This window comes from Penicillium atrosanguineum (assembly GCF_028827265.1).
Source record: "Penicillium atrosanguineum strain IBT 20685 chromosome Unknown utg000002l_segment0_segment0, whole genome shotgun sequence".
Classification (NCBI taxonomy): Eukaryota; Fungi; Ascomycota; class Eurotiomycetes; order Eurotiales; family Aspergillaceae; genus Penicillium; species Penicillium atrosanguineum.
In genome coordinates, this window is record NW_026623134.1 from 2,785,220 (window position 1) to 2,798,654 (window position 13,435).

Consider the following 13,435-nt stretch of genomic DNA (forward strand, 5'->3'; position numbering starts at 1 on the left):
TTGAAGATATTTAATAATCGAGGGTATTTCGTGAAGCATTATACAGATATCGTGGGCGTAACACTCGAATGGATTCGGTTCCTGCGTATCAGTTTTGAGTCCATTTCTTGATTATTACACTATTACTCATTTGATATATTCAGTTACGACAGATTTGATAATCTTCAGAGCTATGATATATTTAAACTCGATATTTGCGGAACAAATCATCTACGCACCAACATTTGGGGTGAGACTGGCTAGTGAGCTATGTATCAATCCTGCCATATATTTTCACGCATTCTTCTTCATGGTTCGCCTCGGTCTGCTGCATATCAAATGATACATGCCTAACGATTACAATTTACTATAGATACAAAACACATTTTAAGTATTCTTAGGCTGTCAGTAACCAAGGGAAGTATCAACCCTCTCATAATTTGCTTGAATTGCTGTCATATGGACCTATTGCTAGCGACGGGCCAGAACATTCAGAGAGCAAGCTGGGCGCCCGAGGGACTAAGTACGTATCGGAGAGAAGAAATGATCCTAATTTAGATCATTTAGATGACGTGAGCCTCGGTATGCTGAAATCGTTCAATGACGACTAGGGCTGAATACTGGGGCGTAGCGTAGGTAAAAGCGGCGGGCGAAACGGGCCGGAGCTGGAACGCGGAAAGCGTTTCCCCTTGGTCTTGCGACTCATTCCTTTCTCAACACCAATTGGCGACGTGGCTGCCTCAATCTTTGCGCCATGTGCTGATTCGTGTCGCATTCACTTCTGCAACTGTCATTCCCGTCTCTAGCCCCTCCCTTTCTCTCGGACCCGCGCGCATCTCTGCTTCGTTCGCCAAACCCGCCCTGATCCGTGCTGCTGTTCATGACACCAGTGATTCTCTCTTGCTACAGGCGCTTCGATACCTGTAATACACACGATGCCTCCGAAGAAGGCGCGCTCAAGTTCGCCGGCGACCGAGCGCCGTGAGCGCCTCACTTTGGACAAACTGGCCAGTTATGACGATGTCGCAACCGATGCGCTTGTCGATCATGTACGCCTCTCCCCTGCAGCCTGACATTTGAGGCTGGGGACTGACACTATCTATTCACAGGCCTATTTCTGGACGACCACGCGCAAGAACCGCACCAAGTACAGCCCTGCCCGCGGCATTCATGACGATGATGTTGGCCACATTCTCCTCCACGATGTGGCCGTTGCCAAGGATGTCCAGCAGGCTGAGCGCAAACTACTGGAACTACCTGGTCTGCGTAAATACCATGCCCAGCTGCGTAGTCCTCGTGAGCAGGAATGGTTCCGCCGACACCTCCGCAAATACGTTCAAATGTACCACCCGGACTGCCCCTACGAAGTGACCACCACCAACCGATACATCATCACTGAGCATGAGGCCTCCATTTGTGCCCGCAAGCCTATCAAATCAGGCCAGGAGATCAAATTTTTGAGCGGAACTCTTGTTTCCATGACCAAGGAAGAGGAGCAGGACCTTGGCCTGACTCGCAAGGACTTTAGCGTGGTGATGTCTAGCCGCCGCAAGACCCCTTCGTTCTTCCTCGGCCCCGCCCGCTTCGCCAACCATGACTGTGACGCCAATGGCCGCCTGGTCACTCGCGGCACTGAGGGCATGTCGGTCATGGCCACGCGCAACATTGAAGAGGGAGAAGAGATCACTGTTTCCTACGGAGAGGATTACTTCGGTATTGACAACTGCGAATGCCTATGCTTGACTTGCGAAAGTTCAGTGCGCAATGGCTGGTCTCCACAGGCGGATTCAGACTCAAACAGCAGAGAGACTTCCGTGAATGAGACTACGCCTGCACCTGCAGAGAGCAGTAGCAACAACAAAAAACGCAGGCGTGATTCGGATATGGACTCTGAAGATTCGAGTCTCTTATGCTCCACCCCACGCAAGCGAACTAAATTCCAGCGTCAGACTTCAAAGCTGCGTGAAGAAATTTCCGCCTCTGAACTCCCTAACGACTCTTCTGTCACCCCAGAGTCGGATAATCCTCCTACCCCAGGCTCCGACTGTCCTACTCCTCTGATTCCCGCCCCAACCGCGATCGAACGACCACTGTCCAATCTCAGACAGGAGATCATTCTATCAGAAGTATTGGATCCACTTTCTGAGACCTCCTCGGCTGAACCTCAGTCTTCTATTGAGTCTAATGAAATGACCAACGGCCAGCACACAGCGCCCGCGGATCCGGAGTCCCCCAACTCTGCTACCGGCGAATCTCAGCGATCGGAATCCAGCGTTCCCACCTCGGTGGATGAGAATGGACTCAAGGTCAAGACCGTGAAAATCGAGCAGACCGGCTTAAGAGGCCTCGAACTTCATGAAGCACTTCAGAACGCTGTTGAAAACACCCCTAAGCGTCGCAACAAGCGCAAGTGGCGCGTCATTGCCTCCGTCGAGACCGAAGTACCCATCGTCCGAGCCCCGGGAGACTATACTAAAACGTCGAGACTCCTCGCCCAGAAATACGACCGCTGGGTCGATTGCCAGACCTGCGAATCCTGGTTCGTCCAGTCGAACTCTTATCAAACTCGCCGTGAGTGCCCTCGCTGCGAGAGGCACTCCAAAATCTACGGCTTCCAATGGCCCAAGACCGAAGGCAAAGATCGAGTCATGGACCACCGCGTTATCCACCGATTCCTTTCCCCCGAGTCAGAGGCTCGCGTCTCCCGCCGAGATCGCGGCGTCAGCTTTGGAATCACCCCAACGCCAGAGTTGTCGGATGCGCGCACTGAGACCGAGACGAGCGACGTACCTGAGCCTCGTCGTAATACCCGCGCCAATAAGCGCCTTCGAATGACGATGTAAAGAGAGTTATGAGGCTACGACGAGGCCTCTGGTGTTCTGGAACTGATCAAATGTAACATTATTCTCCCTTTGGCGCGACATTTTGCACATGGCGTTGAGGGTTGAGGTTATTTGGGGTGCATGGATTTTGGTATTTTCTGAGCTCATTTACGCGGGAGTCTGGTTTCTCTGGGCATCATGTAGCCGCAACGAACATACTGTAATGAACATACTTGACGTTTAGTCAACAAACTCTCAGGTCCCCATTCCCAGGACTTGTAGCATGAATGACTGGGATCGGGCTGATCGACTCCGAAGTAACCATCTTCTTCTCCCCGCATTTGAGCCCCCGCGATCTTCGTCGACAATTAGTGCACCAATGATAGCACGACTACTATTCTCTACTATTCTCCTTGCTTCTGTTTGCTGTTGATGATATCTGCGCAGGGTCAGCAGGAGACTGCATGTACAGTCGTTTCGGGGTCTATCTGGCCGAAGTGCGTCCTCCCCAAACGCCGCTGTCCGACCTACTATATAGACCAGCACACGATCAGAGGCAGAAGATCGAAACGTTTGAAGATTTGCAGACCTACTTCTATGGATTTTCAACTATGTCTGTCTTTAAACTCATCTTCGCTTTCCTCCACCTCACAGTTGCAATAGCTGCCTACGAAAACCCCCTCGTCGACCTCACCTACGGCTCATTCCAAGGAAACTACGACCAAACCTACAACCTCTCATACTTTCGTAAGATCCCATTCGCCGCACCACCAACAGGAAACAATCGTTTCCGCGCGCCGCAACCGCCGCTCCACATAACAAATGAAATCTACGACACAGACCAGGACTTCGACATGTGCCCACAGCGCACAGTGAACGGATCAGAAGACTGTCTCTACCTAGGCCTATTCTCAAGGCCATGGGAAAAATCGCGACAAGTTCGTCGACCAGTACTGGTAGTATTCTATGGCGGGGCTTTCATCCAAGGCAGCGCGGCTTTCACCATGCCACCGGCTTCATACCCCGTTCTCAATGCAAGCACTCTCAACGACTATATAGTGATCTACCCGAACTATCGCGTCAACGCATTCGGCTTTCTGCCCGGCAAAGCGATCGGAGATTCTTCCACTTCAGATTTTAATCCCGGACTCTTAGACCAGCAATATGCTCTCAAGTGGGTACAGAGTCAAATTCATAACTTCGGCGGTGATCCACACAACGTGACTATCTGGGGCCAATCCGCTGGTGCAGGCTCCGTCGTCGCACAGGTACTAGCAAACGGCCGTAACGGAAATCCAAAGCTTTTCTCGAAAGCGCTTGCCAGCTCCCCTTTCTGGCCGAAAACTTATGCCTATGATGCACCCGAGGCTGAAGCTATTTATAGTCAGCTTGTTAATCTGACGGGATGTTCTGGTAGTGGCCATGATCACGAGACGTTGGCATGTTTGAAGTCTGTTGATGTGCAGTCGATTCGTGATGCGAGTCTTGTCATCGATGCGGATAGTACGTGGACTACGAGCTCGTATACTTGGGCACCTGTCATTGATGGGGAGTTTCTGGTTGATACATTGGCAGAAGCTGTGGGTGGTGCTTTGGATACGGAGTTCCTTTGGGGTATGTATAACACTCATGAGGGACAGAATTTCGTGCCTCCGGGTTTAGAATCGACGGTGTCGGAAAGTGGATATAACTCCTCCGATGCGAGCTTTTATCGATGGGTTAGGGGTTTCTTACCTGGCTTGTCGGCGGAGGAGATAAAGGAGGTGGAAGAGGTGTATTATCCTGCCGACGGAAGTACCGAGACAATCGCCGAGTATAACACGACATATGTCCGAGCTGGACTTATCTATCGAGATGTGGTTCTCGCCTGCCCGGCATATTGGATGGCGTCCGCGGCAAAGAAGAGAGGGTATGTAGGAGAGTATACCATATCGCCAGCCACTCATGGGAGTGACACTATCTATGTGCGTTGAATATCCTTGGAAATAATTGGAAACGAGCTAAGACAAGGGACAGTGGAATAAAATCAACTCCGTGCAAGAGACGAATCCGGTCGTCTACGAAGGCTATGCTGGTGCTTTCGCCAGCTTCTTCCAAACCGGTGACCCGAATGCGCACAAGCTGACCCATGCCTCAGAGCCTGGGGTACCGGAACTTCGAAACACAGGGAGAGAATTCGTGATTGTAGATCATGGGTTTGAGAATGTGAAGCTAGCTCAGCTGGAGAAGAGATGTGAGTTTTGGAGGGGGCTAGGGAAGAGGATTCCTGTTTGAGTGCTCGTGTACAGGGAATATCCCTGAACCGTTCCGGCCCCTTGTCATGATCAGCGACGGTGACACGTTTGGAGTAGACTGATCATTGTTGACGATCTCTTGTTTTGCTTCGGACCCGAACCTGCTTCATTTCTATTTCCGGGAAAATATCCCCACTTGTTAAGCCCGACAATTCCCATTCGCGCTGAAGACCTTGCGTACACCGTACTACTTGTTAGACAAATATTATATTCTCCACATTTCATGCTCACACCTCCCAATAAGCATGTCGAACACGAAATACGCCCCAGAGATTGATGATGCGAAACCGCCGTGCTCAGATACCCCCTACAAACCGGCTGAAGAATGGCCCGCTCAACCCGCAGAAAGAGCATACTACCAACGCGACAACGTGTTCATGAAGCGGAGTTTACGACCAAGCGAGTTCATCACGAACTTGGAAGGTACGGTCCATATCCCTCGACGAGCGAAGGAATTGCTTCAGAACGAGGCCGCATCGCTACGGTTGGTTCGAAATGCCGGCATTCCGGTTCCTACCGTCTATGGTGCATTCGAAGTCAATGACTCGTTTTTCCTAATCACGGAATATATCGAACGCATATCTATGAGAGACCTAACGGATGATCAGAAGGAAGTCGTACGGGCTGAAATTGATCAACATCTTGCTATGCTTCGAGTGCTTAGATCTTGTGAACTTGGAGGACCTTCGGGAATCGTGTTGCCGCCGTATAGAGTAATGGAATGCACAGATAAAGATGCTTGGTCACTGCGACCATCCGGAAGTGATGAATATGTATTTTGTCACAATTACCTCACTCACTCCAACATTAATGTCGACCCAGTGTCCTTGCTTGGGAGTATGCTGGTTTCGTACCTGATATCTTCGAAGGGCATTTCTACAAGCGGACTGGAACCAGGACCACCCTGTCAGTGGCTTTAGATGGCGAGCCTGACGATGTGCTTAAGCTACTTGATTTTTTGAATTCGCAGTTAAACGAGTGAATAAATAAATGATCGAGAGCGCTGCCCTACAAAAGCGAATGATGTACCTTGAAAGTAGTATTTAATACCAATATAGAAAACCCAGAAATCTAACGATAAATAATGTACAAGAATCGTATTCACATCCACATCCAACCCAGTCACCAAGACCTGCATGACAACTCGTGGATTCGAGTTTGTAGCCCTGGAGAGCTTCTCAGTATAAATAAGCCTTTACGGAACTCTTTGGTAGCTTTGTTGTCCCCACTGGCTTTGCCTCCATTCGGGCTTCTCCATCTGCGTAAGTTCTGCACCACTCTGCCCTGCGGCAGAATCATTCAGGGCACGCTGAAGACGTCCGGCTTTGCGTTGTCGTGCACACCACCATCCAAACCCAGCAATGGCAATAGCGGCGGCGGCGGCGGCACCAACGTAGACTCCAATGTGAGCACCTTCTCCAAGATCGTCCCACTTCTCAGCCAAGGTCTCCTCTGGCTTTTTCTCGATCTCTTTCTTGGCTGTTGAATTTCCTCTGCAGGCAAGCGTTAGAAGGTCGGGTTATAGAAAGCGAAAAAGGCCCAGAGGGAAGCAGGGGGGGGGAAACATACGAAATAACATCAATACTCTCGTAACTTCCCGTAGTACCGGTGTATTTGTACTCCTTTCCGGTATGGAAATCCTTGACGCGGAGCTTTTGCACAGTCATGATAAAGGGCACATCGTCCCAATTGACAAGACCACCACCCCATTCAATATTGCCAAGGGATTCACTTGCGATTCCGACAGGCCAGTTGCTGATCTTGACTCGGCAAGGGGTCTGTGGGTAATTCTTGCCATACACAGTGAGTGGCTCCGAGTAGTTGACCGTTCGCCGCAGATCGCTGTCAATCCACCACTCAATGCGATCTTTATCCCAATAGATCGTATAGTTGTGGAAGACGGTGTCGGCGTCAGAGACGAGATGTGTTCCTCCTCGATTACTTGTCGTGGTATTGCCCTTTCCAAAGAAGTCCGATTGTACGAAACTCGTGTTATAACCGAGCCATTCCCAGTCGATTTCGTCCAGGTCGTCGGATTGTAGAATCACACTGCTAATGATTCCGCGGCCTACCGCCATTGTGGCGTGCACTTCCATGACGCCGAAGAAGATATAAAAGTTGGACTGCAAAAGAGTGGATGCATTTTCAGAGCGAATGGCGAACTCCGCGCCCTTGTCCGTATAGTTCAACTCTCCAGTAGCCATGTCCCATAGTGTACTATCTAGAGTCTCGTTGAACAACCAGGTGTGCTCGGTACTGAGCGCAGCGTCGGGGGAACATGTTGTAGTCGTGTTGAGGGGGTTGCAATCGGCTGCAACGGCACGGAGGGCGAGGAAGGCGATCAGGCTAAAAAAGAACGTATTGATAGAGAAAGACATGATGGTAGAGCTATGCAATGCGCCGCGTCAGGTCCAAGTTAGAACCCACACGAATGTCGTCAACTGCGACTGCTACCCTTGAAACACAAAAGGAACGGCTGGAGGGTCGAAGGCGTTCAAGAATGGCCCTCGAAAACCCTCAAAAATAGGGGTCAACGTACCCGCTCCAGCACTTTCCAAAAGAGACCCCCCATGCTTGCGCGGCCACACTGTGAGAAGAGGCCGATAAGCGAGACTAGACAAGCTTTAGGATGCTTATAGAAACGATCTATGCCGGATGAAGCTTAGCGCCCACTATCGATCAAGCTGACTTTGGTTCGAACCGGAGATATTGGTTGTCCAGGGGGGTCCACCCCATTCATAGGATTGGCCAATCTGCGCATTGGTCCAGCACGGAAATTCGTTGAGCATGGCATTGAAAACATTGGCAATGTCCGATGCATCCTCCAGTTCCTCGCGAGAGTTACGGAACAAGAATGGTCCGTGCCTCGGGGCCTTCGGAGCAGGCAAGAGTTATTGCATCAACGATGTGGATGCGTCCTGCGACTAGCCGCATGTGGTACACCAGTCTCATTTCCTTTCTTATCCACTTAGATATTTCCGAGCTATCAACTACCTGAATCATGTCGTTAAAAGTGGGAAATTTGATTTAATCGCGAGTTAAAAAAAGCCCTCGTTGAAAGCCGGGCTACCTTACTCAATTCAGTTAGCTGCTGCTAGTGGTTTGGTCTCCACTCAAAATTTTCATCAGGTCTTTTTATTTTTGGTGGGTGCCTATAGGCATAAAGATAGGTATGGATCAAAATATTATGACAGTTTCGGCAAGAAGGAGTCGAAGGGGAAAGACAGGCAAGTGGTTGGAAGACTCCTTAAGGTTCTGAGATTAAGGTAGATCGATGCCAAGCCTGAAACACGTGGCTGCGATGGCCAGTCATGAACACACATTTGACGAAAATAAATTCCATAGGATAGAGGATGAAGATTAGAGGATTAAAGATAAGGAAACGAGATAAACACGAAGGAAGACCGACTTTTATGCAGGTGTTCATATCCGAGCAGAAAGAAAACGGCTTTCAGGGATGTGCAGCGTCGGTTCGGATAAGCCGGCCGAGGGGCTCGCGCTAATTGCCGTGCCAAGCAAAGAATAACGGAATTCGTAGGCAATAATTGGCTAGAATTAGTCTGCTTGCCAGCATTCTCACTGCCGGTTGTGTGGTTAGCCAAATACGGCCAACCCCCGTATTTCTCCGCCCTATCGACTCGTTACCCCAGACTTGTCCACTGTCCACTGTCCACTGTCCACCTTATGTGCACCCTTTCCCTCAACATCACTAACTATGGCCACACTAGACTCATCAATACGATACAGATGTAAAGATTGTCCAAAAGAGTTCTCGCGCCGAGAAAATTTGGCACGACATGCTCGGATCCGTTAGTCACTCATACGTGATCGTGCTCTATTGCTGCTGATCATTTAATAGACAAGCCAGACAAATCACATCGCTGTACTACTTGTGGGAAGGAATTTACGAGGAGCGATGTGCGTCAGCGACATGAAGAAATACACAAGGCTAGAACGCCTCCAAAGGCAGCTTCACCGGGGACCTCGCAGATCAGGATGGAGGCCCAGAGAAGGCAGCCCATGGCGAAATCGCAGCTTGGCGACTCAGCGGTCTTCCAAGAATCAACTACGGTCGATACGCCAGGGTCTAGCATCTCAACAGCATCCGAGCAACTAGCCCGTGATTTATTCACCCAGCTATCCGAAGACTGCGCCGCCAGTGAAACAGTTGGTAACCGGTTTCCCAATAGCTCGCTTGATGTCCCTCCGGATCCTAGTGTGTCATGTTCTGCCCAGCCCCAGCCACAAGATAGCCATCATTCTTCATCACAAGAGGTCAGTATCAGTAGTATAGATGAAGACCAGTTTCTTCAATGGATACAAAGCCCTTCTAATTTGGAAGACATTTGGTTCGACGACGACGATGCAATGTCTCTGCCTCTAAACACCGGTTTCACAATACCCTATAATTATGTCCAAACTGATGCGATGGATACCGGTCCCGACGAACCAAACACTCATTCCCAAGGCGAGGATACACCGTTTCCTGCAAACATCCCACAACCTATCACTCGTTCACTTTCACCTCCAAATGAAGCCTCTGAGCAGGACAGGTGGCCGTATCAATGGGATCCAAGTTCTCGAGCTGTTACCAAAACCAGACCTATTAAGATCCCCAAAAGCCATCCTCTGAGAGAGATTCATGACCAGAGGTTCGATATCTCCGATTGTCGGTACGAGAGGCTGAAGTTATTTTTGGAAAGACCCGCCCAGATCGGTATCGATTTCCATTCTCTCCTTTTCCCAGAACTAGCGATTGCAAACGTGTTCATCCGGCTTTTCTTCATTCATTTCGAGCCTCAAATGGCGGTGATACATCGTCCATCTCTGCAATCATGTGACGATCTGCCAGATCCTCTTCTCGCCGTAATGATTGCAATAGGAGCAATTTACAGCTGCGAGCAAAATACATGCCGATTTGCCATTGTCCTTACAGATCTCGCAAGATTGAGCTCTCAGCTGGCAATGGAAGCAAATAACAAAATCATGCGAGCCCCGATGTTTGTGTATGCGTTGACGCTTCTCTGCTATGTGGGCCTTTGGTGTGGGAATAAGAGATTATTTGAGCTTTCAGAACCTATAAGGGGCACAGTTGTTTCCTACTGCCGTCAAATTCAACTTGACGATGTACAGCTTTCTCGTCAAGAAGCCAGGAAGCTCGGAGAGGGGTTGGATGGGCAATGGCATAGATGGGTTCTCAAAGAGTCTAGAAAGAGACTTTCGTGGACTATTTACAGCCTTGACTCCATGTTTCCGTGCCTCTTGTACCTTCCGGCATCCATCAGCGTGGTGGAGTTCATGAAGATTGAGTGCCCGTGTAACGAGGAGTTCTGGCATGCTTCGACAGCTCATCGCTGGAAGAGCTTACTTGGATCCGCTTCAGTACCCCAAGGAAGAACATTCGCCGCTGCCGTCAGCCCGTTCTTAGGCCCACTCAACTTGGGCCATTTTCCCGAGCCAGCTGCTTCGCCTGGGCCTCAGACAAGTTTCTCTGAATCCAAAAGCCTGAATTCTTGGACTCGCTGTCTTGTGCTCACAACGATCTTGGTTCAAATCTATGAATATTCTCAGCAGATCAATATGGTCTCTGAAGCAACATTCGACCCCGGCATGTGGCAGGTCCTCGGCGAATCTCCAATTCCTTCCTCTCCTTCCCTCAATTTTGATCCTGACCCGGCAGTGGCCCTGGAAGTTCAAATTCATTATTCACGACTATTGCGAAGATGCCAATCGCAACACGAAGCGGATCGTACACCTTCGAGCCCTGTTCGCGATGTTCTGTGGTCATTAGGAAAGCGAAGGGAACAACTTGAAAGTAATACTCAACCTAACCATTTATGGATGCTTCGAAAGATTCAATAAATCTCTTATTAACGCCTTGACAGAGACACTACTGGCTTGGGAAAAAGCTTATGCAGTATCACCTGCGGCTGATGTGTCAGTCTACCCGACATCCCGACATTTCCACAGCATCGCTCGAATACACCTCCGACTAGGCCGTCTCATGCTCCACAGTCCGATCTCAGATCTTCAAAACGTGCTTGGAAAGTCAGGAATCTCCGAGCTCGTTACCACACTTGGAATGATGCGTCAAACAGCTCAGACACACCCACAATCCGCAGCATTCATGTTCAAACACTGCCTTGAAACCATAAGAGACAGCCTAAGCGAGCTCCATCGGTTCGGAAATCAAACCAAGTCCAGAATAATGGAGCCTCCTGAAATAATTACCTGCTTCCTAAGCGCAGTGTTCGTCTGGGCTATGCTCACCTGTGCCAATCAGGATCAGTTGGACACTTTTCGGGAACATACCCGAGATTTTGTGGCGTTTGACGGCTTTTTCGACGTTGTTAAGGCCACATTAAGCCAAAGTCCCTTTTGTCAGCCTCCAAACTCCGATAAAAGATCTAAGACTGATCTCATTCTATTTGCTGCTGCCGATCTGCTAAGCAGGATTACTCCATGGAGAGCTTCGCTCAATTTGGCACTACTCCTATTCCATCGGGGGAAGGCTTCTATCACTTTAACTTCCACTACACTGGAATGATGAATGGGATACATGTTCAACAAAATGTACGCTGGCTTTTAATAAAAGCTAGTTAAATTATAAATTAACCAAGTTCCTCTATTCCGCCTGTATTTCCGCTTTGTGCTTAGCGAACCGATGCGGTGGTACCTTTGCTTCATAGAATTTATCAATGTCCTCGGTTGTCAAGCCTGTTGTTTCGGGCGTAAGATAAAAGACCCCGATGAGAAGTGGCACTGTCATACCAGCGAAAACAAACCCTGTCTTAGCGCCCAAGTTGCCAGAGTCAACGTTATACATATATGGCACAACGAAGGTAATGAGCCACGTTGAAAGCGTCTGGGCCATTATGCCAAGAGACATCGACTTTGCGCGCAGTCGGTAGCTGGAGATCTCGGCTCCAATGGACCATCCGGTCGCTTGCATGAAGGCGGCCTGCAGAGAGATCAAAAGATTCCTGTTTGAAAATTAGTATTAAATAGTCAGCCAGGAAGGCGCTCTCTAATTCTTACATCAGAATTGCAATGGCCCATTTCGGGCCATCCCCGGGAGCATAGTAGAGACCTCCAATCACGACCATGAAAAGGAAGTTGACCATAGTACCCCAGAAGAGGACAGTTCTGCGTGCAACATTCTTCAACGATATTCCACTGACGATGATAATAATGATCGCCAGACCAAAACCACCGACGGAAATATCGAACACGTGAATGGCGGGCAGGCCCACGGAAATCAGGAAGTAAATGGATTGCGAAAGGAAGGGGGCACCGGCAAGATTCACAATGGCGAAGAGGAACATTATTGAGAATGTCCTCTTGAGGTTGATGCCTTGGAAGCATTCAATGAAGCTTGCCTTGTTGGCACTGCGTTGGGAGTTTTCTTCCTCGATAATCTGGACTAGATAGTTGTAGCGCTCGTCCGCTTCGGCGTTGTCCCCGTACATCCATCGGAAAAGCTTCTTCGCTTTGTCACCGCGATTGTTTAGGATATTGTAGACTGGGGATCTAAATTTAGTGGTTAGATGATAGTATAAACGGCGCAATATATGAATGCATTCACTCAGGAGCCAACGCGAAGGCGATAGTACACAGGCCGCCAACCCCCCATTGGATAGCAAAAACCGTTCGAAACGCGTGTGGAGCCACATTGGGAACAAATATACGGATCACACCCATAGCCAAAGCCTGCATGATGAGAATAAAAATGACCAATGCCTGTTGAACTGGAGGGACCAGTCTAGCAGGAACCACTTCAGAAGCATACGTCGTTCCGATTGACATGGCCATACCGATCCCTAGTCCAGACACGATCTTTCCTCCTAGAAGGGAGCTGCGGGTAACTGCCGTAAATTGCACGGTTGCACCCACCAGAGTAATAACACCAGCAAAGCAGCCCGACCATCTACGACCGATCCGATCGGCCAAGAATCCTGCCCCGGTGGCAGACAAAGCTTGGGCCAGAGCCGACATCGAGGTCCAAAGTGATGTTCAGAGAGATGGTAGATACGGCCCAGATGCATCTTTCTCGCCGAAGTATAGGATAAAGGCGGGCATCGATATTCCAGCGCCATTGACGATTGTGTCGTAGCCGAAGATGGTGGCGGCAGTGAAGGAAATACCACCTGGAAACTGATATTAGTGGTTCACTTATGGGGTTTTTAAGATGTAAGTGTCAACTCACAGAGTAACAAAGCTCTTCTGTGTACTTTAATAGTTTCAAACAAGGATAATTCCTTGTCCAATTGCAAGAAGGCAGGCTCCTCCCACTCGAGGTGAGCGACATCGGCCTTTGCCATTTCAGTCATGATGATTGCT

General features: G+C 49.5%; 6 protein-coding genes across 6 annotated transcripts; 4 read left to right on the forward strand and 2 right to left on the reverse strand.

Annotated features, from left to right (window-relative positions):
* Window positions 1–914: 914 nt before the first annotated feature.
* On the forward strand, window positions 915–2,822 carry N7443_002840 (SET domain-containing protein; the record flags this gene model as incomplete). The annotated part of the gene is made up of 2 exons (XM_056882896.1): window positions 915–1,028; window positions 1,089–2,822. The coding sequence occupies 2 exons, from the start codon at window positions 915–917 to the stop codon at window positions 2,820–2,822; spliced, it is 1,848 nt and encodes a 615-aa protein (XP_056744737.1).
* A 590-nt stretch (window positions 2,823–3,412) lies between these two features.
* Window positions 3,413–5,075, forward strand: N7443_002841 (putative carboxylesterase; the record flags this gene model as incomplete). The annotated part of the gene is made up of 2 exons (XM_056882897.1): window positions 3,413–4,765; window positions 4,818–5,075. 2 exons carry the CDS (start codon window positions 3,413–3,415, stop codon window positions 5,073–5,075), a joined length of 1,611 nt encoding a protein of 536 aa, XP_056744738.1.
* A 265-nt stretch (window positions 5,076–5,340) lies between these two features.
* N7443_002842 (Histone-lysine N-methyltransferase set9) lies at window positions 5,341–6,015 on the forward strand (the record flags this gene model as incomplete). The annotated part of the gene is made up of 1 exon (XM_056882898.1): window positions 5,341–6,015. The coding sequence occupies one exon, from the start codon at window positions 5,341–5,343 to the stop codon at window positions 6,013–6,015; it is 675 nt and encodes a 224-aa protein (XP_056744739.1).
* Window positions 6,016–6,290: 275 nt separating this feature from the next.
* Window positions 6,291–7,473, reverse strand: N7443_002843 (glycoside hydrolase family 16 protein; the record flags this gene model as incomplete). Its single annotated transcript, XM_056882899.1, has 2 exons — window positions 6,291–6,588; window positions 6,665–7,473. The coding sequence occupies 2 exons, from the start codon at window positions 7,471–7,473 to the stop codon at window positions 6,291–6,293; spliced, it is 1,107 nt and encodes a 368-aa protein (XP_056744740.1).
* A 1,618-nt stretch (window positions 7,474–9,091) lies between these two features.
* On the forward strand, window positions 9,092–10,957 carry N7443_002844 (uncharacterized protein; the record flags this gene model as incomplete). The annotated part of the gene is made up of 1 exon (XM_056882900.1): window positions 9,092–10,957. The coding sequence occupies one exon, from the start codon at window positions 9,092–9,094 to the stop codon at window positions 10,955–10,957; it is 1,866 nt and encodes a 621-aa protein (XP_056744741.1).
* Window positions 10,958–11,720: 763 nt separating this feature from the next.
* fmqE (MFS-type transporter fmqE) lies at window positions 11,721–13,425 on the reverse strand (the record flags this gene model as incomplete). Its single annotated transcript, XM_056882901.1, has 5 exons — window positions 11,721–12,078; window positions 12,134–12,625; window positions 12,681–13,022; window positions 13,128–13,242; window positions 13,302–13,425. 5 exons carry the CDS (start codon window positions 13,423–13,425, stop codon window positions 11,721–11,723), a joined length of 1,431 nt encoding a protein of 476 aa, XP_056744742.1.
* Between the last annotated feature and the right edge of the window lie 10 nt (window positions 13,426–13,435).